Below are 27970 nucleotides of genomic sequence, written 5' to 3'. Positions count from 1 at the left end.
TTGGTCCTCCTCGTGTCCGACTGTTTACAACCCCAGGGACTGTAGCCCACCAGGCTCCTCTGTCCATGGGATTCTCCAGGCAAGAATACTGGAGTGGGTTGCCCTTTCCTTCTCCAGGGGATCTTCCCCACCCAGAGACTGAACCCAGGTCTCCTGCAGCTCCTGCTCTGGGCAGGTGGGCTCTTTACCACTAGCGCCACCCAGGAAGCCCTCTAATGAGCACTAATTCCTTTATGAAAAGCAGTTTACATGTTTGTTGTACCATGCCCAATACACACAGTATGTTGTGTTTATAATTTTATTTTGCTGTCGAGAGCCTAGCAGTCCCAGTGATGATCCTAAAGCACTGTGTGACAGCCATAAATCCTCAAGGAGGCACTACAGCAGGGCCTGAGCTAGCCCTTCGCCATGCTCCTCCCACCCACACGCTGGCCTGAGCCGCCCTGTCAAACCATCAGTGGCCAAGCCCCAGGCTCAGAACTTCAGACCTGCTCTCTGCCTGCCCATCTCACCTCCCATCCAGGCCCTCTTGTGAAGTCTGGGGTCCCTACATCTAGTCCTCTGACCTCCACTTAGCTCAGCGGTCTTGCTCACCCCTTTCTTCCATCTGCCTCTTGTACAATCAGAGGTTTTCCCCAGACGCTCAACTCTACACTGTGCTGACATCCCCATCCACCTCTGGCCCACTCTTGCTCCTGACACCTTAGTGTGGACCTGATTCCCTGGGGCATTGTTTGTCCAGGAGGAGAGAGTGGACACCGACAGAAGCCACTGGCCTTGGGAGTGCTCTGGAGGGAGGGAACCCAGGTCCTCGACTGGTGCTTCTCCCAAGGCTGCTGGGGTGGGGCAAGGCGAGGCCTGTGACCACTTCACTTCTGCAGCTGGTGCCGCTCCTGATGCAAGGCAGAGGGGGGCCACCACTCTCTGGATTCTGGGCTTCTGCATGAATGGATTTTCTGGCCCAAAGATACCAGTGGTAATGTATCTATTTTGCTTTCAAACATAACAGCTTCAGGGAGGAGAGATTTAGCAGAATGCGCTTTTCGTTCCTCCCCCACCCCGTCCACGTCTACTAACTGACTATAAACCTTCCTCTCTTCCTGTAAGAACAAGCTAGGAGCACCGGGGCCCTGGGAGTACCAAGGGCAGCTTCTGCGGGCTTAGCAGGAGAGCCCTAGCATGTGTCCCAAAGAGGCACAGTTGGCCAGAAACACCACGGCCTCTTTTTAGCTGAAAGTCAGCTGCACAGGTGTTTTTCTCCCGGGTGTCATTCCTCATGCCCAGCACACACCCCGGTTTCTAATATAGGTTTCTTATTGACAGTTTGTTTTGGCTTGAGACCAAGAAAGCGAGGGCAAACAAGTGGTTATGATACCAGCTGCGTGTGTTGAATAAACATCACCAGCAGCCTTTCCTCCCACGGAAGGTGACTCCACAGAGAACACCGCCACGGGGACAGAGGGCGGTGCTGCCGGCTTCCACTGGAAGCACTCCCAGGAAGCGGAGCAGCCTCAGGGGGGCGTGGGGCTGGGGGCAGCAGGCCGCTGCCTTGGTGGGTCAGGGGCCGTGATGGGCTCGGCACCCCCTCCCGCAGGAGAGCCAACAGCACGCGTGAAATCAGTGCCCAGGCAAACAGGCGCCTTTCATTCTTTTCCTTTTTATATTAGAGAGAAAAAGGAGTGTGTGCAGACCTTCCCCACGCCAGCACATTAAATCATTTTCTTTTTGATGTGGCTAGGAAAGCTTCTGTAAATAATTTATCCAGTCACAGGAAAAAAAAAAAAAAAAGTCTGAGAGGAAAAAGATGTCCTTTTCAGCTAGCAATTCAATTGCTGACGACAACCAAAACAACCCATGGGAATTCAAAACAATCACTTGATAAACTAAAGGCAAGAAGCCTGGGAAAATATACAGTTGATGACAGTCATATATGCTTAACTTCCGCATTCCATGTACAAATGGCCTTCTATTTACAAAGCTTCAGAGTTCTAGAACAATGGTGTCCAGTAGAAATGTAATATGAGCTACATGTGTAATTTGAAATCTTCTTGTAATCACATTAAAAAGGTGAAAAATAATAAGCAAGATTACTTTCCATTAAATATTTTAACATTAATTTTTTAATTAGTATGGTAGCCACTGTACCCACAGTATAGTCCCTTCCCTGCCCCCATCTTAAATGTTTTTAAATATAGTTACAAAGTTTTAGCATTCTGAAAGGTATTAAATGCTTCTAAATGCTCTTGCTGGCACAAAGATCCTTTAGTTACAAAACTGCAGTGTTCTAGAAGGTATACAATATATCTAAATGTTTCTGCGGTGACAGAGTTCTCACAGTTCAGGAAGTTTCAGGGTCTAGAGTGTATAAAATGTTTCTAAATGCTCTTATAGTTACAAAGTTCCTATAGTTACAAGGTTTTAGGATCTAGAATATATAGAATGTTTCTAAATGCTGCTAGAGTCACAAAGTTCCTTCCTAGAGGTAGGAAGTTGCAGAGTTCTAGAAAGTATAAAATATCTCTAGCCAGGACCAGAGCCAGTTTCTAGTCCCTCCACCCACGACCTGCACAGGCTCAGTTCCATAAATGTCTTGAAACCATCAACCCTTCAGACACTGGCACAGTTGCTCTCTTCCACAGCCCTCATGCCCACCACTCACAAAGAGGTGGGGGCTGAGAAGGAGCTTAGGGACTGCTAGGTGGAGGGTGGGCGGTCAGTGGACATTTAAAGGAGACACCCTTCCCCCAGAGAAGCTATAGCTTCTGTCTTTTGAGGCTCTGAACATGATTTCAGTGTGGTCTACTGTTGAAAAACAGAGCCTGATACCCACTTACCCAATCTCTCTCATTTACTCCTTATAGCATTCCTGTGGAACGAATGTTCCCAAAACAGACCCCAGGAGTGAGTTTCACAATATTGATATGCCGAGAGATGAACTGCCTGATTCCAGCAAGACTGCCTTTAGGATATGAGAATTTAGAAAGAGTGCTAGTTCCACCAGTATCCCTGTAAGCAGGTAGGAGGTGACAGCCCTCTGTCTCTCTCAACATCTTGTTGCTGTTTAGTCGTTCAGATGTGGCCGACACTTTGTGACCCCATAGACTGCAGCCCCCAGGCTCCTCTGTCCATGGGATTCTGCAGGCAAGAACACTGGAGCGGGTTGCCATTGCCCCCTCCACCTCCCCATCTAGCTACACACAAATGTGTGCATGTGTGTGCATGGCTTCTTTTCAGACCAAGATGTTATAAATAGTTAACCCAGGCAGATGGTCAGAGGTAGACACAGTTATAAGGATTCTTCAACAAATCAAGTTTCTGTCCTTCCTCAGGCAGTTTAAAATAAACAACATCAACGACAATAACGATAAAACCAGCCATCAATTTCTGAAGGCTAGCAATATGTCAGGCACCGTTCTAAGGGGGTGGTACCGCAGATCTCCACTGTGCTGACAATAAAACTGAAGTGAGAGGTCACGTCCCCGAACTACAACTAGGCATCGCCTCACACAGGCCAGAAGGGCCACCATCAAAAAGGTTACAAACAGTAAATGCTGGCGAGCACGTGGAGAAAAGGGAACCCTCCTACACTGTTGGCGGGGATGTAAATTGGTTGCAGCCACTACCGAGAACAACACGGAGGGTCTTTAAAATAGAAAAACAGAGTTAATATATGACCCAGTAATCCCCCTTCTGGGCATATACCCAGAGAAAATCATAATTCAAGAAGACGCACGTACTCCAATGTTCATTGCAGCACTATTTACAATAGCCACACTATGGAGGCAACCTAGATGTCCATCAACAGAGGAATGGATAAAGAAGATTTGGTAGATAGATAGATAGACAGAGACAGACACCTAAGGAAGAATGAAATAATGCCTTTTGCAGCAACATGGACGGACCTAGAGATTATCATATTAAGTAACATAAACTAGACAAAGATAATTATCACATGATATCACTTCTGTGTGGAATCTAAAAAAAAACAGGGTGATATAAATTAACTCATATACAAAACAGAAAAAGACCCACAGACACAGAAAACAAACATGTAGTTACCAAGTGGGGAACGAGGAGGAGGGATAAATTAGGAGCTTCGGATTGACATATAGACACCACTATACATAAAATAGATAACCAACAAGAGCCTACTGTATAGCACAGGGAACTACACTTGATGTTTTGTAATAAGCTACAAGGGACAAAATATGGAAAAAATAAGGGGAAAGCATATGAGAAAGAACAGATATAAATGTATAGCTGAATCATCGCCTGAAACTGACATAACTTGGTAGATCGACTGTGTTGTTGTTCAGTCGCTGTGTCACGTCCAACTCTTTGCAACCCCATGAACCGCAGCACGCCGGGCTTCCCTGTCCATCACCATCTCCTTGAGTTTGCTCAAACCCATTTCCATTGAGCCAGTGATGCCATCCAACCATCTCATCCTCTGTTGCCCCTTCTCTTCTTTCCCTCAATCTTTACCAATGAGTTGGGTCTTCACATCAGATGGCCAAAGTATTGGAGCTTTAGCTTCAGCATCAGTCCTTCCAATGAATATTCAGGGTTGATTTCCTTTAGGATGGACTGATTTGATCTCCTTGCTGTTGAAGGGACTCTCAAGAGTCTTCTCCAGCACCATAGTTTAAAAGTACCAATTCTTTGGTGCTCAGCCTTCTTTATGGTCCAACTCTCACATTCATACATGACTACTGGAAAAATCAAAGCTTTGACTAGATGAACCTTTGTTGGCAAAGTGATGTCTCTGCTTTTTAATACACTGTCTAGGTTGGTCATGGCTATTCTTCTAAGAAGCGAGAGGTCAAGTCACTGACTCAGGGCACCACCACCAGCAATGAGCAGATATGATGCCAGGTAGTCTGACCATGGACTTTCTAGTCTTCATGTTGAGTTGCTCTGTAAGTATGAGGAGAGTTGGCCTGCATCATACATGAAGGAAAGATGCGTTGGGAAGGAGAGCATATGTGGGCATCACGCCTCCTACTCAGGGCGGGACTGTGAAGAGGTCACTCCTAGGTGCCCTCAGGATGATGGGCCATCACCACGTGGCCTGAATTCTTCCTGAGGGAGGTTATTTACTATCTGTTATACATTTAGAGGGAGACTCTGAATTTGATGTCCCACTTGCTGAGTCAAATTTGAACTGAGAGCGTAGATTTATTTTGCAATGAAATTTATAACTGGACTTGATGCAAAACATACCATTTTCAGATCACAGCACACAAAGCGTACTCCAGTCATTCCCAAGCTTTCGTGTTTGCTCTCTTTAGAAGACGGGTGTTTATTCTCAAGACTTTCCAATTCAAAATCTTTGCTGCCACAGCATTAATTGGAGGCCAGCCAGTGCTACCCTTGAGGAAGGGGTAGCCATGACTTCAAGGAGCAGAGACTTCAAATTCAAGTGCATGAGCAGGAGCCATGCACTTTGTCACTGGACTGAATAGCTTAAGAAAAATGCTTTCAGTTGAGGCCAACACCATAGGCTCTCCTTGGACAGGCAGCAGAAGCTCTGCAGCAGTCTTTGCCTCCAATTTGGCAAAGTGGGACCCCTAGCCCAAAGAGTCTGGGTGACTGGGCTATCTACAGAAAGCAGACAGCAGAGGACGGAGAAACAGCCCAGCAACTGGAACTTTATAGACCTTACAAAATGGGGTCTTTGCAGGTCACAAAGGATATTCCACTGTTCCTTCCAATACTTAACGAATCCCTGTGTCAGAGGGGTGACAGTACTAAAGGGCACCCTGGCAAAGTTGAAAGCCACAAACACTCCTTATTTCCCCTTGGGGACAGGTCCCATGCCAGAGATTCTATAAGCTGGGGCACTTGAGTCTGTTGGGGATGGCTTCACCACCATCAGAACCCACATCCCACCTGGAGAGGCCCAGCTGTGCCTGTCACAGCAAAGGGTAACTTCTGTTTCCTGAGCCTCTGAGGCCTGGCACTCCAAGGATCGAGAGGCCTCACTATCACAGCCAGGCTCTAGATCATTGCAGGAAGAACATAAACACAAATGGCACCTTAGGATGAGCTGCAGTAACCAGGTGTTAGAATCATGCAGGGTGGAGCCAGGAGATGGATTCAGGGAGTGGCAGGAGGCACTGAGATCAGAGTGCCATCTCCTTCAAGGGGCCACCCTCTCTAAAGGTGGTCCAGGGGCATCCAGCACAGGAAGGGGGGGCTGGCAGGTTGAGCAAATACACGTCTGTCCCTGTTGCCCTGTCCATCTTCTCCTGGGGGCACAAGTGTGAGAAATCATGGTCTTTGTTATTACTGCATCTCTCAGTCGTTGAAGATGTGTGCTCCTGGGCAGAGCTCCAACACAGGGCCCTTTCTAGGGGGGCAAGGTCAAGACTACACCTCTGTGAACAGCAGCGGGCTCTGCTCTCCAACTATTTCAGCTCGATTCTGGGCTGTCAAGCCCCGAGCATAGGTTCTCTTCTCATTGAAGTAGTCTGGACACCTGAAATCATCTGCTCCATTGTGAATCACACACAATCTCCTGACATGGTCTCTGACCCGGACTGGTCAGCCCCTGTGACAGTCTGGCCAAACTCCCCTCCACCTTCAGCCTTCAGTGCCTTTTTGCTGGCCAGGCTTCCAATGCCCTAGTCTGTGGACAGGACCAAACAGCACATGCCTGGAGGCACCACTTATCAGGAGCAGTGCATGCCTTCTCTAGCCTCTCTATCTGGGGTGCATATGTGTAAATGCTGCATGATAGTATAAAGGATGACACAGGACAGCATCTCCCAAACGGTGCTAGCAGAACTTATTCTATAAGACATCAGAGGCTGAGCAGAGGTAGGATTCACACAGGTTGCTTTGCTGCAGAATTTGTAAGAGACTCTATACTCTTGTCTTCCAAGGGGAGAATATAGAAGTTCTAAAATTTATTCTGAAGAATTATTTTTCAAGAGATAGATCCCAGGAGATACCCAGATCATCACAGGGACTCCGCAGTTGCTAGATGAGTGAGCAGAGCATGACGTGCTGAGGTGTCGAGCACTCAGTGAAGCCCACATCTGGACCTGCCCGCTCAGCACACAGATGTGGGTTTTTTTTTTGGCCCTGAATGTTTGAAGTGGTTTCCAAGATTTAAAATTTGGGAGACCTCACAGAAAAAAATCTAGATTTCTGGCTTCTCTTCAAAAGCCAGTCACAGCGGCTCTATAATCTCTCAAGGTAACAACTGAAGGAAGCCATGGGCTTGCACTCTTTAGAGAAAACTTGTGCTTTTCCCTGCACCCTGTGACCTCTGCATCTGTAACTCTTGCTTAACATAGTTGCCACAGATTTTAAGTAATCTTGACATCAGTAAATAAAGTTATGCATTTGGACAGAAAAATGTGATACACCCTGCTGAAGTCTCTGAGTACATCTGGTTTGTCAATGGAGATAACTCTTGTTTTTAAAAAGAAAAACTACAGACAGCCTATGAAAAATAATGGGCGGAGAGTTGATCCCGGCTCTGAGCAAACAAAGGAACAGGACAGACAGGGCAGCAGGCCTCAGAGATCGTTGTCATTCTCATTTGACTCTGAAGCCTAAAACTGGCAGGTTGGTGTGCCATGAAAATTCCTGGTGCTCTGGCTCCTAAATTAACAGTGATGATTTAGTCAATGGGTCCCCTCAATGGTCATTCAACAGGCACTGAACATACACACAGGTGCCCAGCAGCCACCACACCTGTGACAGGTAGAAGGCGGTATCTGCACAGGTATAAGCAAAATTCGAGGCTCAGCAAAGTTAAGTGGACCCACAAAGGCCAGGCAACTAGTCCCTGGTGGTGGGATTCCATGTGGGCATGTGAGGGTCCAGAACCCCCTCCTTCCCCTCCACATTACTCTCAAATTCAGCAGCGCCCCAGAGAAGAGAACAGATAAACATGACCGGCTCCCTGTTTGAATAAAACATCAGGTTCCAAAGACCCTGTGATTATTCTGGCTGTGGCAGCAGACAACATGATCATATTTGAAGGGAAGTCAGCAAGATTTTACCTCTGGGTTAATGCCAGGAAATCCACCAGGACTCTTGCATGAGCATCCCTGGGGATCGAAGTAACATATCTGATTAGTGTCAGATATAGAGCTCAAGGTGTACCAGCCTCATGCAAAACAACCAGACACTTCTGAAGATTACTAGAAAGCTATTCTCCTTTACATTTAAGTGGATGATGAAGGAAATGAAATAATTTTCCTCTGCAAACAGGCCAATCTCAGCTCAAGGTATCCAATATGGGCCAGAGGCAAAAGGGACCAATTGCAACCTTCTCATTTCTGGTCTAAAAAAATATGGTCTTGGAACTGTGCTTAAGACTAGAGAGCTTTACTGTTAGAGTGTGTATACAACCACCCAGGGAAATGCTTGTGATAAACTGATAGCTAAAAGCAAACCAAAATAAAAGAGTACTGACACTACAGTTAGATTAACCACACAGAGACTTGAGTGTTCATTTGGACAAAGCTGAAACAAAACATAAAAATATAAGGGCACTCACTCATTTTGGTGATCAACTTGCACTTAAAAAAAATCCTATTTTACTTCTATTAATGTTTCAAAACCGTGTGTGATTGGTTCTTAAAATTATCTTAAAGGTAAAAAAAGAGATTTTCATATTAAGTGAAGTAAGCCAGGCAGAGAAAGACGGGTATCATATGCTATTGCTTATATGTGGAATCTAAAAGAAGAAAAAAAATACAAATGACCTTGTTTCCAAAACAGCAAGAGACTTACAGACATAGAAAACAAACTTATGATTATGAAAGGGGAAAGGGGGTGGGGGGATAAATTAGGATGTTGGGATTAACATATACACGCTGCAATGTATAAAATAGATAAATGGCAAGGACCTACTGTATGTATAGTACAGTGAATTCTACTCAATATTTTGTAGTAACCTATAAGGGAAAAGAATCTGAAAAAGAATATGTGTGTGTGTGTGTGTGTGTGTGTGTGTGTATGCATATATAGGCTTCCCTGGTGGCTCACACAGTAAAGAATCTGCCTGGGATGCAGGAGACCTGGGTTCAATCCCTGGGTTGGGAAGATCCCCTGGAAAAGGGATTGGCAACCCACTCCAGTATTCTTGCCTGGAAAATCCTATGGACAGAGGAGCTGGCGGGCTACAGTCCATGGGGTCACAAAGAGTCAGACACCACTAAGTGACTAACACTTTCACTTTCACATGCATTTTTTGTGCTCCAAAATCACTGCAGTTGGTGACTGTAGCCATGAAACTAAAAGACACTTACTCCTTGGAAGGAAAGTTATGACCAACCTAGATAGCATATTAAAAAGCAGAGACATTACTTTGTCAACAAAGGTCCATCTTGTCAAGGCTATGGTTTTTCCAGTGGTCATGTACGGATGTGAGAGTTGGACTATAAAGAAAGCTGAGTGCCAAAGAATTGATGCTTTTGAACTGTGGTGTTGGAGAAGACTCTTGAGAGTCCCTTGGACTGCAAGGAGATCCAACCAGTCCATCCTAAAGGAGACCAGTCCTGAGTGTTCATTGGAAGGACTGATGTTGAAGCTGAAACTCCAATTCTTTGGCCACCTGATGTGAAGAGCTGACTCATTTGAAAAGACCCTGATGCTGGGAAGACTGAGGGCAGGAGGAGAAGGGGATGACAGAGGATGAGATGGTTGGATGGCATCACTGAGTGGATAGATATGGGTTTGGGTGGACTCTGGGAGTTGGTGATGGACAGGGAGGCCTGGCGTGCTGCAGTTCTTGGGGTTGCAAAGAGTCGGACACGACTGAGTGACTGAACTGAGCTGAACTAATATACATACCATATATATGCGTGTATACATATATAAAATATATGTGTGTATATACGTAAATGAATCACTCTACACCTGAAGCTAACATGGTATACTTTAATAACAAAAAAGGAGGAGGAGATGCTGAGGATTAACCTGCCTTTCTAATTAAGAATGAAGTAAGGAATTGTAACAGGGCACTGATGCAGAGACATATTAACCAGTCTATGGAAAGAGTACAAGGAACAGAACGATGTGTATATGGAAACTTGATAGAGGACTGACATGGAACTAGGAATCAGTGGGGAAAATAGATTCATTCTTCACATCACACCTGAAAATAAACTCCAGGCGAACAAGAAGCCCAAAGGTGAGAAAGCAACATTGAAGCTTTTACAAGAAATTCTGATAATCGTTAGTCCTCTGCAGTATGAGAAGGATCTCTCAAATATTCAAATATCATAAACATTCCAGAGAAGGAGGACAAATTCAACAATATTCAAATCAAAAAGCATTTTTATACAATAAAATAAAACAAAGCTAAATTGAAGCCACAGTATTAGAGACTTTTTGTGTATATATAACTAAGGAGACATTAATGATTAAGAAAAAAGTAACATCCCCAAGTTTTGTAAAAAAATGGTTGTGAAAGGACAATTCATAGAAGAGGAAACTGACTTTGTAACATACATATGACAAGATGCTCATCCTTACTAATCAGTCGTGTATCTTAAAGCCATGAGACGCCACTTGGCATTGAGAGGAGTGCAGTGCTTCAGACGCCCGCTCGTCCGCATACTGGTGTGAAGGTTGACGGGCAGGGCTCTACAGACAGCTGGAGGGCGTGGTCAGCAGGTCATCATTTCGGACAGCAATTTGCCAATATTCCAAAAAGCTGAATTTTCTCTGAAGGCCTAATCATCCTCTTCTAAAAAACTCTATCCATAAATGGACATATACATACAACTTGCTCATTGACTCCAGGGGTGAAAAACCAGAACGGCTCAAGTGTCATAAAGAACTGGATGAGGGAGTGAACTCATGACACACACGTCACCAGGGACAAATCGTAAACACGTGATATTGCGGAAACAGGTTATGGTGCTGTTTGTATGAAAGGTAAATGTGAACAAGCTGACACTATGCATTGTTTATAAATACCTGAATAGCTAGACACAGCATGAAGACAGAACCACGTGCAACACATCCCCAGTCAGGCTTCTCACTATGGAGCCCTGGCTGGCTCACTGGGACAAAGGCCTCCATCCTTTGAGGCTGGAGGGGACCCCCCTTCCCAGCCGGCCCATGCCTCACCTCAGATGCCGGTTCTCAAAGCTGCTCCTCTCCCACAAGGGGCTCTTCGGGGGGCCCGGCTCTGGCGTCCCAGCCAGGTCCTGGTCGCTGCAGTCCTCCCGGTCTGTGCTCCACCTGTCTTTGGATTTCATGCTGTCGTGCTGGGAATCCAGGGACACGATGTCCGAGGGGGAGCTCATCACACCTGAGTCCTCTGTGGTGTCCTCTGAGGCAAAGCAGCTGCTGACAGACACGGTCTCCTCAGCCTCCGATGGCACTGGGGGGGCCCCGTCCACACTGCAGGGACCGCCGGGCCCCATGGACAGGCTCACTGGACGAGACACACAAGGGGAGGTCAGCCGCCGTGCCAGTGAGCTCCCCCGGCCTGACTCACCTGAAACCGCATCTGTGATGGGAGCAACATTTTCCCTCAAAAATCAGCATATTTTCAATTAACCTTTGAGATTTTCATCCTGTACATAACTATAGGTAAGTGTGTGTGTGTGTTAGTTGCTCAGTCGTGTCTGACTCTGTGGGACCCTACGGACTGTAGCCCTTCAGGCTCCTCTGTCCATGGTTCTCCAGGCAAGAATACTGGAGTGGGTTGCCATTTCCTTCTCTAGGGAATCTTCCCAATTCAGGGATTGAACCCAGGTCTCCTGCATTGCAGGCAGATTCTTTACCATCTGAGCTACCAGGGAAGCCTGACTGTGGGTAAACATTAAAAAAATTCAGACTAACAGCATGATGAATGCAATTGTTTCTAGTCTGATCCTTGGCTTAACAGAAGTTGTTTGAACATGAATATTTTTTCTTTTAAATTAAGATTTTCAAAATGGAAACAAAGTACAAAAATAACTAATCTTGTTCAGGAACTTCTAACAAATATTCCTCAGGAACATGTGCAATTTTTCTTACTGTATTAATGACACTTTTCATCAGTGTCTGGCTCTCCCTTTATTTTTATACATGAGACAGTAAGATACGGTTTAAATAAGAGATGTTCTTAGAAGAGAACCCTCAAGTAAAATTTAAAAGAACAAGGACAAAAGCATCCTTGGTTGAGGTTACTGGCTCCTGAGCTCTGAATATGCACAACGTAGGGGAGCAGAAGGAATCAATGCACAGAGCTGCAACTCACTGTGGAGGCCTGACATTCCACCCAACTTGAATTGAGATGCTGGAGGCACGTATGTCCAGACATCATGAGGGACAGTCTGTGTAACGAAAGTGAGGGATCCATTTTTCTGATACTGAGCATTGAGGTGGTCTAAGACTGTTCACTGAAAGCTCCACACTTGGAGCGGAAGCCCCCTAATACTGAGGTGGGAGGACAGGTGTCTAGAACTCTGGCCCAACTGCAGACCAGAGGTGTGTGTTTTCACTGAACATAGAAATAGCTTTTAAACCTCAAGACATATGATCTACATGCTGCTCGTGGTCATCCAGGAAATAGCGATTGTGTTGTGCTGTGGTTTCAGTGTGTTTTTTTTGAAAATCATTCCTTCGGTAAGTAAGTTGTTGGACGCCTAAAATGGATCAAGACCACACACATGCTGAGTGTAAACTCCACAGACTTGGACAATGACAGACAAGCGACACAATAATCACACTCAAGACAGTGAATATGTTAACCAGACAGCAGAAGAGACAGAGAATGAAGAAAACCAAAAGAACACCAAGGAGAAAATTCCTTGAGGTGTTGCTTTCTCTGAGATCCCGCAAATAAACAAAAGAATGAGAATAAAAACTGCCAGTTAACAAAAGAGCTCACAAAAAAAGATCAGAAACACGAGGGAGGGATTGTTTAGAGACGCGAATGCGCAAGGCAGTGTATCTGAACGCAGTGAACGCTTCTGAACAAGAACCTCTTTCTCTTAGCTTTCTTCCTGTCTTTTGTTGCAAGGCTCTTAATTAGAGGGCAAATACAGAGAAGAAACACTGCCTGCAGATTAATACCACCAAAGCCTTTTCTGCCAGGGGTCTGCTGAGACGCAGTCACACTCAGATGCTGTGCACCAGCTGCTTTGTCCACACAGCTGGCGACTCTACCTGACTCGTCACTCCTGCCAACCCCACTCAAAGCTGCTCCCTTGCCTGGCCGTCAATGGCGGCCCTGACGGCTGAGCAGACTCTGGTTTCCTGCTTTCTCTTGGTCACCATCACTGAACAAGTAGGTCAATCAAACTAACACTTTTTCTCTGCAATGTAAAAAGAGCACAGTGATGGAGCATACAGGTTTCTGGCCACAGAGACCTGGATTCAAACCCAAGGAGGGCGGTTGACTGGTTGCCTGGGGGCACATACCTGGACCCTCTGCCTCAGTTTCTCCCAGGAGAGGATGTGGTGATCCTCCCACAGGCATGGACTGAGATGAGGACCAGGTGTGAAGCCAGCCCACTGCCTGGTGGCCCTGGCATGTCTCCACAGCAGAGTGCATGCCAGGTTGGGAAGGGCCCCCTGATTGGACTTGGGGACACAGGTCCACAGGTCTCAGCTTCTGGTGACTCGCAGTTTACGGGGGACAGACAAGTACACCAACACTGGCAGTGCCACGTGCTGAGACCAACACCGGGGGTGTTTGCACAGGTGGAGGGCTGGACTGGTCATAGGGAGGTCTCAGCACAGAGCAGGTTCTGGATAAGTGCTCAGCCCAGTCCTGCCCCCACTGCTCCAGCAGGCATCACTCAAGTAAAGTGACCTCAAGAGACCTGCTACTTGAGGAAACACTGGGGCAGCACCCCCCACCTTGGGGTAACACTAGAACCACCTGCTGTGAGCAGGCTTCCATGCACTCACGTGTCCTGGAAACTCAAAAGGCATTTGTGGTAAGGGAGGACTTCGTCTGCCCCTTTTGATCTGGTTATAAGATTGAGGATGCTTGTCTGGGCTTGTTTTATATCCCTCAGAAGTTTTGAGGTAAAAATTGTTGTGAATCCCCAGACTCAATCCAGCCAATGGCAAATGCTTAGTCAGCAAGAGGTGAGCAGTCTCTACCCAGTTGGATGTGTTAAACCACTGAAACTCACTGTGAAGGGTATGAGTGCCTGTGCACCCCTCTTCCCAAGTGAGTCCTCTAATTCTGGAGGACGACCTTCCCCAGGGCCCAGGGTTCTCTGTCCTCGAACCTGACGGACAGGTGTCGGTGAGGGCCCACCCATATGCCTGCTCCAGGACACAGAGCCCGCGCTGGGCGGCAGGCGAGGGGACCTGCTCTCAGGGAGCCTGCAGTGTATGGTGGGGATGGTCACACAGGGTCAGAAGGGCAGCTGCCTAAACGCCCAAGGGGGAAGGAACAGGGGTGAGAGCATCTCCAGCCTGCAAGTGTCATAAGCACCAGTGAGAGGGGGGAGAGTGAGGATGGGAAGATGCTCAGAGCACAGGGTGGGTCTTCCAGTCAGAAAGAGAAACAGCTCTTGCAAAGGCTCAAGACTCCTGTGAACCATTTTGGGGGAGCTTTTTTTTTGAACTAAAGAAATAAACCTTTTTTTTGAACTAAAAAGTTATTACTGCAGAATTTTTGCAAATGTGGAAAAGCACAATCTATTTTTAGCAGATACCAAATACAAATTCATAATTAAATCATCTTCCAAATAAATAGCCACAGAGCCCAAGTCAGGAAATTTAATGCTTCCATTGTCCTCCACCTGAATTATATAATCCCATAGCTCAAATGCCATTACAGCTAACTGCAAGCTTTGGAAAATTCTCAAGCTTGGGTGTAAAGCAGAAAGTGCTAACCTAAGATTGCATGCATGCGTACTCAGTTGTATCCAAACTCTTTGTGACCCCATGGACTGTAGCCCATCAGGCTGCTATGTCCATGGGATTTCCTAGGCAAGAATGCTGGAATGGGTTGCCATCTCCTTCCAGGGGGTCTTCTGACTCAAGGATCAAACCTGAGTCTCCTGTGTCTCCCACACTGGCACGTTACCACTGCGCCACCTGGGAAGCTCAACTTAAGGCTACTAATTCCTTGAGCTGAACACAATCATTTCAGTTTGGCATGAGTCCCACTGGGTTTTTCTTTCATAAAGTCACCCAAGAAAATTCCAAACACCAAATGTAAATATCTTTCAGGTATTTTTGTTATGGATTCGTTTTTATTACTTTTTTAAATCAAAGATCTTGTATCTTATGATGTTGCTTATTTCCTGGTCATTATGAAAGGAAATTGGTCAAGAGTCTGTTTCACCAGGTTTATCTGCCTAAAGAAAATGTCTCAACAAAAGACTAATCTCTTCCTCATCTCATCACGACACCTATGGTTCCCTTTCACAAGCCGACAAGCCATGCTCCCATCTCCTGTCTCAACCCATCTTGATTTAGTTCCCTTTGGTCTATGCATTGGGAATAAAGGGCAAAATAAAGTAGCTACAGGTGGGTGCTGCAGAACTACTGGGGTCAAACTGACCTGGTGTGTGTCAGTAATTTTTGTCATATACACCCCAAACTAATTTTGAACCGTGTATTCCCACCTACCGGAGAAGGCAATGGCACCCTACTCCAGTACTCTTGCCTGGAAAATCCCATGGACAGAGGAGCCTGGTAGGTTGCAGTCCATGAGGTCGCTAAGAGGCGGACACGAGTGAGTGACTTCCCTTTCACTTTTCACTTTGATACACTGGAGAAGGAAATGGCAACCCACTCCAGTGTTCTTGCCTGGAGAATCCCAGGGATGGGGAAGCCTGGTGGGCTCCCGTCTATGGGGTCGCACAGAGTCGGACATGACTGAAATGACTTAGCAGCAGCAGCAGCAGCATGCCCACCTACTCTTTAACTGACATTTGAAAATATCCATCATGAGTTCAACTAGTTACAACAGATGTGACTTCATTGTAATTATTATTTAAATATGTTTAATTATTTTACAAAACATAATAAAAGGCATCTGAACATGATAGTGTCTTGATGTCCAGAACCCGGCATGTAAATTGGATGAGCAGTTCTCCCTTTAAGAGGTAGCTTCTAGAGCACAGCTCTTCTTTCTGGAATTTACTCCCCTCTCCCACACCACAAGAATCTCACCTCATCCTCAATGAACGTACTTTGTGCTTGAGAGCTTTCCTACTGATTAAATAAAATATATATATAAATTAAAATGCAATTTTTATTTCCTCTCTCAACAGAAGGTAGTGATTTTTTTCCTTTACCAGGAAGTGAGCATTGTAATCATGAACAGGAACGAGCCAATAAAAATTACATGAGTATTTTAGAAATGTTGACATTTCTTAAACAAAAAGGCAAAGTGACATTAGAAATGCATCTGTAATGACTCAGATTAGGCTTTTTTCAACTAATTCCTTAAAAGTGACTGGATACTTAGTACTAGAGCAAGGCAGGGTTTGCTATTAATACAGTTCACATTTTTCATTCTTATCACTATGCTATGCTAAGTCACTTCAGTCATGTCTGACTCTGTGCGACTCCATAGACGGCAGCCCACCAGGCTCCCCCGTCCCTGAAATTCTCCAGGCAAGAACGCTGGAGTGGGTTGCCATTTCCTTCTCCAATGCATGAAAGTGAAAAGTGAAAGTGAAGTCGCTTATCACTATTAACACATTATAAATCAGAGATGTATTATTAGATATTTTGTTATCCAAATGTTATTGACTAGAGATGTGTCAATATCACTTATTAACAAATCGTTGATCACAGGTATTAGTTTCTGCAAAAATGCCCCAGGTCAATAATGACTTAAGAAACTGAAAAACTTACTCACACGAGTAAGTTGAAGCGAATTAAGTTTTGCTATAGTGACATCCCTCAGCTCAGTTTTTAAAACTTTGACTCTATTACACATCACTTGATCGGCCACAAAATTTATGTTCAATGACATATTAATCGACAGTTTGCTCAGACCCTTTATCCATTTGGTTGGAAAGAAAACTTGGAAACCACCTGACATTCAACAGGACTATCCACCTGCTCAGGTCTCCAGCAGGAAGGCTGTGGGTGCTTCTGTCAGGCAACAGGGTAAGGTCCGCCCTCCTCAGGGAACCATATGCAAGTGAGCTTCCTGGTGGATGGCAGCTTGGCATGTCTTTTGTGGTAGGGGAGAAGAGCATCCAGCAGAGGGGAGCTGGGAGGACCCCTGCCCAGGTGCTGCCTGCTGTGAGCTCTCAGGTACTTCAGTTCTAGGAAAGAATGCCTGTGGACACATAGCATCTGGGTACAGATTCCCTTGGAAAGCTTTATGGTCTCCCAGGACAGCATATTCCCAGGTCAAATCCGCCAACACACACAGAAGAGGTGAGTCAGTTTATGGACGGGAGGGGAACACGTGGAACCTGCCATGGGAAGACAGACAGGGGGCATTCTTCTACCTGGAGGAGATGGAAAGGGGCCAGCACCTGAGTCTTGAAACAAGCAGAGGAGAGGCAGGCGGAGGAGGACAGTGAGACTAGAGGATGAGCGGAGTCAGACACACAGGCAGAGTGGGAGGCGGTGTGTACTGGGTGGCTGGGCTGTGTGCTGTGTCTTACATGGCTTACGTGGCTGTGTTAGCACCCGCATGCAGATGTCAGCAGGGGGCGCGGCAGACGGCTGGCCTCAGTTCTGGCTACCTTCTTCTCCTGTTATCTATTCTTTCACTACAGTTTCCTCAAGGTGAAGTTTACCTATTTATTCCTCTATGAATTGACAGTCTCTTTCCCTGGATGGGCACCATTTAGTATTTTATATTTGGAAAAGAATATAAAAAAGAATGTGTATATCTATCTATCTATATATATGTATAACTGAATCACTTTGCTATACAGTGGAAAATAACACATTATAAATAAACTATACTTCAATAAATACTTATTATATAAAAAACATTTTGTATTAACAGTTTAGTCCAAAAGCCCCACAGACCTAGGATCCTCAACTATATTGATGAAGATAACAATGCAGCCAGTTCAACATAGAGCAGTACATGAATACATGTGTTTTTCAAGAAGGCAGGATAATAAAGATCTTGAAATCATTTGTGGATCTAAAATTGACCTGAATTCTTTGAAGAGTCACGTAATGTACTCTTGGCTTCAATCAATCTGTACTTCTCCAAAGCCTGAACCATAACCTAATCCTAGAATCCTAATGTGCCAGTTAGAGACACAGAGAAGGTCCCTGGTTTTCCCGTAGTAAGAGAGGGCTGCTCTCAGATTGCCCTTCTCTGAAAGCCTACAGAGGCGCCAGCGGTGTCTTCTGTCTTTTCTGCACCGCCCCTTCCCTGACTGTGCCATATGAGTTCCTCCTTCCTGGAGCTAACCTTGTTTGCAACAGCTGGGAAGGTCTAACTGCCCCTCACAACTCCTGGCTGCTGGGTTGGTGTGTGAGATGAACCCAAACCTGGCCAATCAAGCATTGTGCAAGATGGGCATGTGTCTCAAGCTGGACCAATCAAGGCCTTTCTCAGGGCCCTCCTGCCACAGCTACTGGGCAAGTGGCCTCACTGGGCTGGAACCCATGGAGGGGGAGGAGGCCTGGATTACTTACAGCCATCTGGACCGGCACATGGGGAGGGCTTGTCCACAGACAGACAGGAGCACAGGCCTAGGACAGCGTTTGGGCTTGGGGACCCTGCTGTGACCACAATAAGGATGTATTTCCTAAAATTCCCAGTTAGGTAAGCAAAAGAAATTTCAAAAAAACCCACTTGTTTGTAACTAGTTCAAAATACATTTCTTGGAATTAAATAGTCTTGTCTAATAAATGTCTAAACTGCCCTGAATTTTGCACGAATACATAGATACACACACACACACAGTTCATATTATGGTGTTTCCATTACAGGAACTTTAATTTTAAACTATGTATATTAACTGTGACAGCTGCACAGCATGTTTCCCTTTCCTGGATTTATTTTTCAGTATTCAGATTACAGCTTCTAGTAATTCTAATTTTGGAATAATCCAGTTTAGGATCTAGTTTACTTTCTAAGGCCTCTGGTATCTGAAGACTGTCTTCACTTAATCCTTCACTATCAATATGGCTAAACTGAAGTAAGTTCATATCAAAACCCTCAAGACCACATTCTTAGCACCACTGTTTCCTGGCATCTTGTCTCACAAATGAGAACACATGTGCCAGCAGGATTCTTACTGACTGTATACAGCCTTATCTCTAGAAGCTAGTAAGATTCTCCTCTTCATCCACGAATACTCAAGATTTCACCAAAAAAAGTGTGTCTAAAAGCCTATGACTCTATGCCTGCATGCCTTCAGTTGTGTCCGACTCTTTGGGACCCTCTGGACTGAAGCCCACCAGTCTCCTCTGTCCATGGGATTCTCCAGGCAAGAACACTGGAGTGGGTTGCCATTTCCTCCTTCAGGGGATTTTCCCAGCCAGGGATCAAACCTGCCTCTCTTTTGTCTCCTGCATTGGCAGGCAGATTCTTTTATCACTAGGGCCACGTGGGAAGCCTGTATGTCCCTAAGGATGGGTATTAACTTCTAAGAACTTTTAGATGCTCTTTTTTCATGTGTTTTTCAATACAGCCCGCTCTTGTTTTACGTATGTAATAATCCATTAAAATTTTCTGAAGCAATAACTACAAATACATATTTTAAAGTTCTACTCTATTGCCTAAAGTCATTCTGCGTTTTTTTGAAGTTGGTTCCTCTGATCAGTTTGTGGTCCTTTTCCAAAACATTGAAAAAAATTTTATTTAGTAATTCTTGACTAGTTTCCTGTGCTAATCTTTTGTACACGTGGCCATCACTGGTGCCTTAGGATAGAGCAGACAGCTTTCTGGAGGATTGGGCTGAGCAGAGTCCCACAGGGCAAGAAGGAAGCCACTCTTTGGGGAGGACTCCATCTGGACTGGGTGGCTGGTTCCTCGCAGTAGCCACAACACTGACCTGGGCTGATGATTCTCAGACTCAATTCAGCCATACTGAGACTAAAGTTTCATTTTGTTTTCATGTGCCTGTTGTAGCAAATAGCTAAAAAGAACTCCTCCTCCACAGTGATGTCATGGCTTTAAGAATAGCCTGGGATACTAGACTGTTGGCTAACAACAATCAGATATTACAGTTCAACCTTGATATTTGAAACCATAAGGATAGTGGGTTTAGATATTCTGCAATGTCCACATAGGTAATATTTACATAATTCCTGATTTATCTAGTGTCCTTTGCAGTATGAAAATAATTATTCATATTTTGCAAATTATAAAAAAAGCCCCAGCCAACAAATGATTTCACATATCCCTGAGGGTATGTGTTATTACAGACACATACTTTGCCAGGCCCATGAACAGGATAAGTCCATTCAAAATCAAACAAAACCATGTATTAAGCAAAAGTCAAACCAAGGTTCTTACACCAAGAAAATCTGAGATGACTTTTGCTGAGAATACCTACATTTAAATGTTTTAAAATTTTTTCTTACATGTTCTATGGAACAAGTCTTGGTTGCATTTGTTCAGAGATTTTAATATATTATAAAATATTTTTGATAAAAAGACTCAGCCCTCTTTTGCATGTGTAATTCTGGGGCCTCACCTCTGGGATGAGGATGGTAGTTCCTGCTATCAGGAACGAAGCTGGTGCTTCAGTGTGCGTCATCAAAACAGAAACCCTGTCCCAGGTTGTCTAGGACACTCAAGATGGGAAACGCATTTGATCAGCAGCTCAGAAAAGGTGAAGTTCAGGGACTGGCCAAGTTGCCAAACTGAGTCGACTATGAGTCAGGCCTGGTAGGAAGCACAGGTGAGTCGCCTGCCTTCTTGACAGGCAGTCTAAGAAAAATACCATCTGCTGCTCTGCTAGATTCTCCCAAGCTCTATTCCTTTGTCATCAGAACCCCAGAGAACAAAGCATGTGGCCTGCTTTGGCTTAGTTTTCTGTAAAGCACTGTTCAGCCATTGCCAGTGAAGTTGACATGAAAATGACCAAATGAAGAACGTTTTGCATCTGATGGAGAAACTATCATAGTACTCAGTGTCTTTTAAAAAAGCATCCCTTTTAATTTGTCCTAAAGTTTAGATCTTCTTTCCCTCCTTTTGGAGAAGGCAATGGCAACCCACTCCAGTGCTCTTGCCTGGAGAATCCCAGGGACGGGGGAGCCTGGTGGGCTCCCGTCTATGGGGTCACACAGAGTTGAACACAACTGAAGTGACTTAGCATGTATTCCCTCCTTTTGATTAAATGAATGCCTTACTATTTGGTCGAGTGTCCACCTGCCTGGCTTTTCTGCCTGATGCCCAGGAAGGTCAGGAGCAAAGTTAGTCTTTTTTAGAATTTCGCATGGATTCTCCCCAGTACTTCAGTTTTCATCACAAGTATCCCTAAGTTCTCTGGTGTTTACTCTTAAGCACTTTAGGAAATAAGGATTTTTAAAATAGCATATATATACATGTATGTATATATATATACACACATATATTCATATGTATATATGTGATATACACACATATGTTTATGTAATATAAAATAAACAATACATTTCTTATTATTTTGAATGTTTAAAATAAACAGTATCAGGGAGGTGGCCAACAGTGTGGAGTATGAAGACCTTAGGCTCACCTCTCTCAATGCGCACACCAAAACTGCAAGAACCTAGAGCAACTATCTGTAAGAACAACCTTCAGACAACTAGAAGAAATTTTCCATGACTGGAGGCACAGAGAAGGCTCCACAATGAGATGGGCAGAAGGGGTGGGCATACAGTAAACTCAGAGCCACACCACTAGGTTGGTGACTCACAAATGGGAAGAATATCACGATTCATGGACGGAGGGTCTGAGCCCCACACTGGGCTCCCTGCCTAGGGGTCCTGCCCCAAGACAAGCACCCAGAACGTCTGGGTGCTTTGTTAAAACAGCAGCCCAGTCACCCCTCTCCCTAAGGAGCTTCTAAATCAGTGGTCCGGGCTTGGGGCTGAAACGGCATTTCTTACATGCTCCCAGGTGATGCTGAAGCTGCTGGCCCAGGCCCACACTAGGGGAAGTGCTTCCCCAAACGCCTCACCAGGGCACATGGCCAGCTTGCTGTCTGCCTTACTCGGCTAAGCCTCAGTGAAGGACAATTTGAATTCAAACCTATTCATCACCTCCTGAGACCAAACCCCCTTCATTCCTTTTTTCTGAAGACAGTGACTTCTCTAACAAGGGTCCTGGAGTTACTGAACAGACCACTCTTGAAAAGTCACATTCAATGCTTGTGCTCAAAACACCAGAGTTTCCCTCCCTTTTTAAACTATTAGAGTCTACTTTCTGTCTCAATGTTCTTCCCATGTCCCATTTCATGGGAAGTCACCACCACAGGATGTCCGCAACAGAGTTAAAAGTGACATTTTCCTCAAGACAGCAGAATGAACATAATAGTTGTGGAAATTATATTGGAATGTAGCCAGTCAATTGGTGAAGTGGTAAAGAATCTGCCTGCCAATGCAGGAGACATGAGATCAGTTTGATCCCTGGGTCAGGAAGATGCCCTGGAGAAGGAAATGGCAACCCACTTCAGTATTCTTGCCTGGGAAATCCCATGGACAGAGGAGCCTGGGGGTCTACAGTCCATGGGGTTGCATAGAGTCAGACATGACTGAGCGATTGAGCGTGCACACACATATTAGAATAGTCTCAGAAACAGCGAGTGAGGAAGTGGCACAAAACATCCCAGATGGCTGTAAAATACGCCTGAGATGAGAAGGAAAGAACTCACATTGGGGGAGGGGGAGGAGCAGCAAGGACTCCCAGGTTCTGCTTTGAGGCAGGAGGCGTCTCACATGCAGAGTCCAGGGAAGTGGGTCTGGAGATGCCAGGACACAGATGCAAAGCAGCAACGGCGAGAGGCTAACAGGCAGGGAGGCCAGGGGTCTCCAATGGAGGAAATAGGCTGCAAGTGTCAGACATTTTTATCTCTCTTTTAAGTGGCAGGAGGAAACAAACTAGTGATATATTTTTCCCCTTCTCTACACAAATTTAAAAAGAGGTCTCTCTTAAAACACTGTGTTGCCATAATGACACATGGTTCCTCCTGAACTTAACTTTTCTCAAATTTAGAGTTAACTGATGCATTTTTCTTACAGAAATGTTTGTCTTAAGCTATGTTAATGTGCTGTGCATTTACCTCAAACTCTGTCTTCAAGTCGGTTCCCCTAAAGGCTCAGAACTGACTTGAAAACCAGTATGTTATCCTCATACATGGTTCTCCTAATCCATGTAGACGGAACTATTTGTATGGTAGTCTGCCTTTATACAAGACTCAAGTCAATTGTTTTATGGCCCGGGATGACTCGCCCGGTGCCAAGATTATTTCAAAATGCATCTTGCAGGTGAGGGGCCTGGTGCCATTCTCTGAGTTTTGAGACATTCCTTTCTTTCATTAACAGACTGCTAGTAACTATATAACATCCAGCTAAAGACTAGCAGGCGGGTATAATCTCTGCCCCCTTCTGATGTCTATGTCAGAAGCTTTCTCTATCTCCTTTATACTTACATAAAACTATTACACAAAAGCTCTGAGCAATCAAGCCTCGTCTCTGGCTCCGGATTGAATTCTTCTCCTCTGGAGGCCAAGAATCTCGGCGTGTTTTGTGGTTCAGAAACAATCTTTCAACGGGACCCACAGGTCACTGTGTCCAAACATTCTCCCAAAGCTAGAAGCTGCCACCTCCAAGAGTCATCTGGGGAGCAGAGGGCCTTGCAATGACGGAAGGAAAGTCTGAGTCTCCAGGGCTCCATTCCCTGCATGTGCACCTTGGCCCCAAACCCCAACAGCCTAGCCAAACAAGGTGGTTATATTTGCCTCATTATTTGTATAAACTGCCTGATGATTGAATAGCACAGATGTGAAGATGGCATCTTCAAAATGTCATCTGGGTCTGGACTAATGTATAAAACATTTTTATTTATCAATTTTTAAATTTTTAGATCTATTTACTTATTATTGGAGTACAGTGGATTTACAAGGTCGTGTTAGCTTTAGGTTTACAGCAAAGTGATTCAGATACACACACACACACACACACACACATGTATATTCTATTTCAGATTCTTTTCTCTTATAGGTTATTATAAAATCTTTAGTATAGCTTATGTTATACAGGAGGTCCTTGTTGTTTATCTATTTTATATATAGCAGTATGTGTATGTTAATCTCAAATTCCTAATTTATCCCTCCCCCTTTGGCAACCATGTTTGTTTTCTATGTCTGTGAGAATATTTCTGTTTTATAAATAAGTTCATTTGTACCATGTTCTAGATTCCACAAAAAACCGATGCCATATGGCATTTGTCTTCCTCTGTCTGACTTACTTCACTTAGTATGACAATCTCTAGGTCCATCTGTGTTGCTGCAAATGGCATTATTTCCTTTTTCATGGCCAAGTAATATTCCACTGTGTATATATATCATATCTTTGTTATTCATCCATCTATGGACACTTGGGTTGCTTCCATGTCTTGGCTATTGTAAACAGTGAGGTGGTGAACAATGGGGGTGCATGTGTCTTTTCAAATGAGAGTTTTCTCCAGATACACGCCTAGAAGTGGGATTGTTGGGTCATATGGTAACTTTATTTTTAGTTTTATAATGAATCTCCATACGGTTCTCTATAGTGGCTGCATTAATGTTTTTAAACATTGAAGAGACACTCTAATAGGTGCTGGTTTGAAAATACATTCTGCATGGAAGGTTTACAACTCATGAAACGCTCATGCGCCATCTGAAGTGTGTGGGAAAAGCTAAGCGACTGATAACGACTTGTGCGTGTGCTCTTCTGCACACACACACACACAGCAGAGCCACTGCCTCAAAGCCACTCAGACACAGCTCAGAGCAGGGAGCACACAAACAATTCCAAGTGACACCATGGTTTTCCTCTGAGCCTCCTTGCCAGCTCCGCCTGCCTTGGAAATGGCATCTGCTCATAACAAGAGTAAGGTCATCGTCAGAGCCTGTCCTTCTGGGAAACTTGCTGCATTGTTTACAGCCTTGTCCAAAGCCAACAAGCCACACAGACAGTAAATGAAACCTTGCACACACAGACCTCCTGTCTAATTCACAATTATTCAGTGTTACTGTTAATCACGTAGTCGTGTCTGACTCTTTTGTGACCCCATGGACTGTAGCCTGCCAGGCTCCTCTGTCCATGGGATTTCCCAGGCAAGAATATTAGAGTGGGTTACCATTCCTTTCTCCAGAGGATCTTCCCAACTCAAAGATCAAACCCGGGTCTCCTGCATTGCAAGCAGACTCTTTACTACCTGAGCCACTGGGGAAGGCCCACTCACAATTATGGTGACCCCAAAATAATTTTGCTTTATGGACTATAAAGCACTCATCTCAGCCGAACCTGCCAGAACCCAAAATAACCTCCCAGGAGATGCTGGGCTTCAGCCTCAGTTTTCTGCTTTTGCCCCAGAGTCTGCCTTGGGTTCCGCCTCCTGCACAGTAAAGCACCTCTTCCTCTACTCCTGGAAGGAGGGTGTCCACACCCACCTCGTGCACCCCATGTGGTTTTAGAGACCCCACTCTCGGTTGCACTTTACCTAAGTTTTCCTATTAGGATTCTTTTGAATTTTAAAATAAAGTTTATTTTCTTTTTCCTTGTTATAGGAAGTCTGAGAACACAAGCAATGATTAGAAAGTAATCATTCATACTTAGAATTCCTAGCCTTTATTTTAAGATGCTTTTAGGATGAACATATAACAAAACTGCTTAAATACATGAGGAAAATGAGATGCACACCCCACTGACACACTCACGTCCTCACCTCATGCTTGCAGGAAGTTTCTCCTGCATCTATGTTCCAATTTAAATAATTAGGTGGCGGATTCAACCATGGCCTTGAGGAAATTGGTGCCTAGAGGCCCTAACTTTCTCCTCTGTACATGGGGCTCAGAAACGTCATCCCTCACTCAAGGAGCCAGCAGGAGATGGCATGTGACAGTGGAGGTCAAGTCTGAGGACAGGGCCTGGCACCCACTCAGGGCTCAGCAGTTGTAGCAGTTACAATGAGCTTGTGTTACTTTGACTCATCTCAGTCTCCAGGCAGATCATTTCCAGGTGTGGTCTCTCCAAAGCTGGCAGGTCTAAGAACAGCCTCCATCACACGGGGGTTTCAGTAGGTGAAGTCTGAAGACTCTGGAGGCCTTCTCCAAGGATGGTGTGTCTGCAGCCCCAGGCCCAGACATGTGGGAGCAGCGAGGGGGCCCTGAGCAGGGGGCTCCCAGGAGGGAGGCCCAGGAAGCAGGGGACATGGAAATCATTTGCTGATCAAAAAAGATGCTAGAGGTGATGAGGTGGGAAGACTGGGGAAGGGTCACTGATCCAGTCAAATGGTCCCCAGGCGCCCCCACATCAGGCTCAGTGTCCCCGGCTGCTTGGGGCCTCTACAGGGTCTTCTCACTTCTCTGAGTGACGTGACCTTGGGGACAGTCCACCTTCGGGGTCTCAGTTCCTAAACGGAGGGCAGGACACCAGCCCCAGCAGCTGACAGGTGAAGGGGTTCCTGGGATTCTAGCATTTCTGGTCCCACAATATGACATCCCCTGTGGTCCATTCCCTTCCTCATTTGTTCACTGGTTTCCCAAGGACAGAGTCCCCTAAGGTATCAAATGAATCCTTCTTGGTACATTTTCTGAGCTGGTTCTCTCTAGGGTTGGTGAAAAATGGAGAGTGAATTCTTTTCCCTGTAAGGCATGAGTTCTTCCACCTTTTTTATCCTTCCAGACCTGGCGACTCTGTTTTGCCCGTGGCAGGCACATACTAAATGATCCGCACGTGGGTTTTCATCCTGAACTGCTGCTGTCCGCTAGGCTAAGACAGGCATGCTGACATACTTAGGGGATGTATATTTCATCAGGGTTTAACAGTAATGTGTGCTAAGTTGCTTCAGTCGTATCCGATTCTGTGAGACCCTATGGACTGTAGCCTGCCAGTCTCTGTCCATGGGGATTCTCCAGGCAAGAATACTGGCGTGGGTTGCCATTTCAGGATCGAATCCACATCTCTCATGTCTCCTGCATTGGCGGCGGATTCTTTACCATTAGCACCACCTGAAGCCCAGGGTTAAACAGTAAGGAGTGCAATAGTCCCAAGGCTCATTACTTTTCCCTCGCTTTGAAATTGTTCTGAAAGGACACACATTTAGCAACAGCCTCTTCATTAATTTAAGTCTGTGTAATTAGGTTCCCCAGTGAGCAGCTCTGCTGGGTGGATGCAACTGGAAGCGAGGAGCCAGTGCCACTGTTTGCAGCAGCTCAGCCCAGTTTGTCTCTCTGGTGCCCACGAGAGGTGGCGGGCACATAGACACAAGGCCACTGGCATGAAGGCATGCTTGTCTCTCTGAAGTCTCCTTGCGCCTCTGCTCTGGCATTCTGAGTCACAGTGTTACTGAGGGACAATGGCTTAAGTCAGAGCCTTGGAGTGCAGGTCGTGGCTGCCTGCTGAGACTTGGAGAGAAGCTGTCAGTCAGCACAGTGATTTCTCTGGAGTGGCTGATGAGCCACTGTTCCAAGCGCTTCCGCTAGACTAGGCCAGTGAGAAGGCAGCCACACGGGCTCCTGTGATGCCAGAGTGACACCGCAGACTGTTTCCTTCTGGGTTTCTTCATCAGCTGCAGGCACAGCTCATCGTGTCCTGTGAGGCAGCTCTGAGCCTGGCTGGCACCGGGGGCCTGTGCACACCTATCATGACCCAGCTCTGCCATCTTGAAGGACCCAGGCCCAGGCTTACCTCTCAGGAAGCACGGGACACTAGTGGAAAGCTCTGGGCACCTGCAGAGGTACCCCAATGTTGTTTGCACTCACCCCTGTCTGCCCAGGCTGCAAGAGACTCAGCAGCTGTTTTAAGATGGGCAGAGAGGACATGCCACCCTGCAGAGCCCCCTGACAGGGCAGGACACTTCACTTGTGAGCTATAAAAGGGCACAGTGTAAAAAGCCTTTTCATTAAAC

At 45.5% G+C, this 27970-nt stretch overlaps 1 protein-coding gene across 5 annotated transcripts in view; it reads right to left on the bottom strand.

Annotated features, from left to right (window-relative positions):
* COBL (cordon-bleu WH2 repeat protein) overlaps positions 1 to 27970 on the bottom strand; it is a 303653-nt gene that overhangs the window by 32784 nt on the left and 242899 nt on the right. For all 5 annotated transcript variants that reach the window (XM_059885790.1, XM_059885792.1, XM_024990960.2 and 2 more), the window contains one exon: positions 11101 to 11410. In XM_059885790.1, coding sequence (XP_059741773.1) covers positions 11101 to 11410 — 310 coding nt within the window. The remainder of the gene's footprint in view (positions 1 to 11100; positions 11411 to 27970) is intronic.

This window comes from Bos taurus, chromosome 4 (genome assembly GCF_002263795.3).
Source record: "Bos taurus isolate L1 Dominette 01449 registration number 42190680 breed Hereford chromosome 4, ARS-UCD2.0, whole genome shotgun sequence".
NCBI classification, from domain to species: domain Eukaryota; kingdom Metazoa; phylum Chordata; class Mammalia; order Artiodactyla; family Bovidae; genus Bos; species Bos taurus.
Note: the sequence above shows the minus strand (reverse complement) of the source record. Positions and strands in the feature narration are given on the sequence as shown.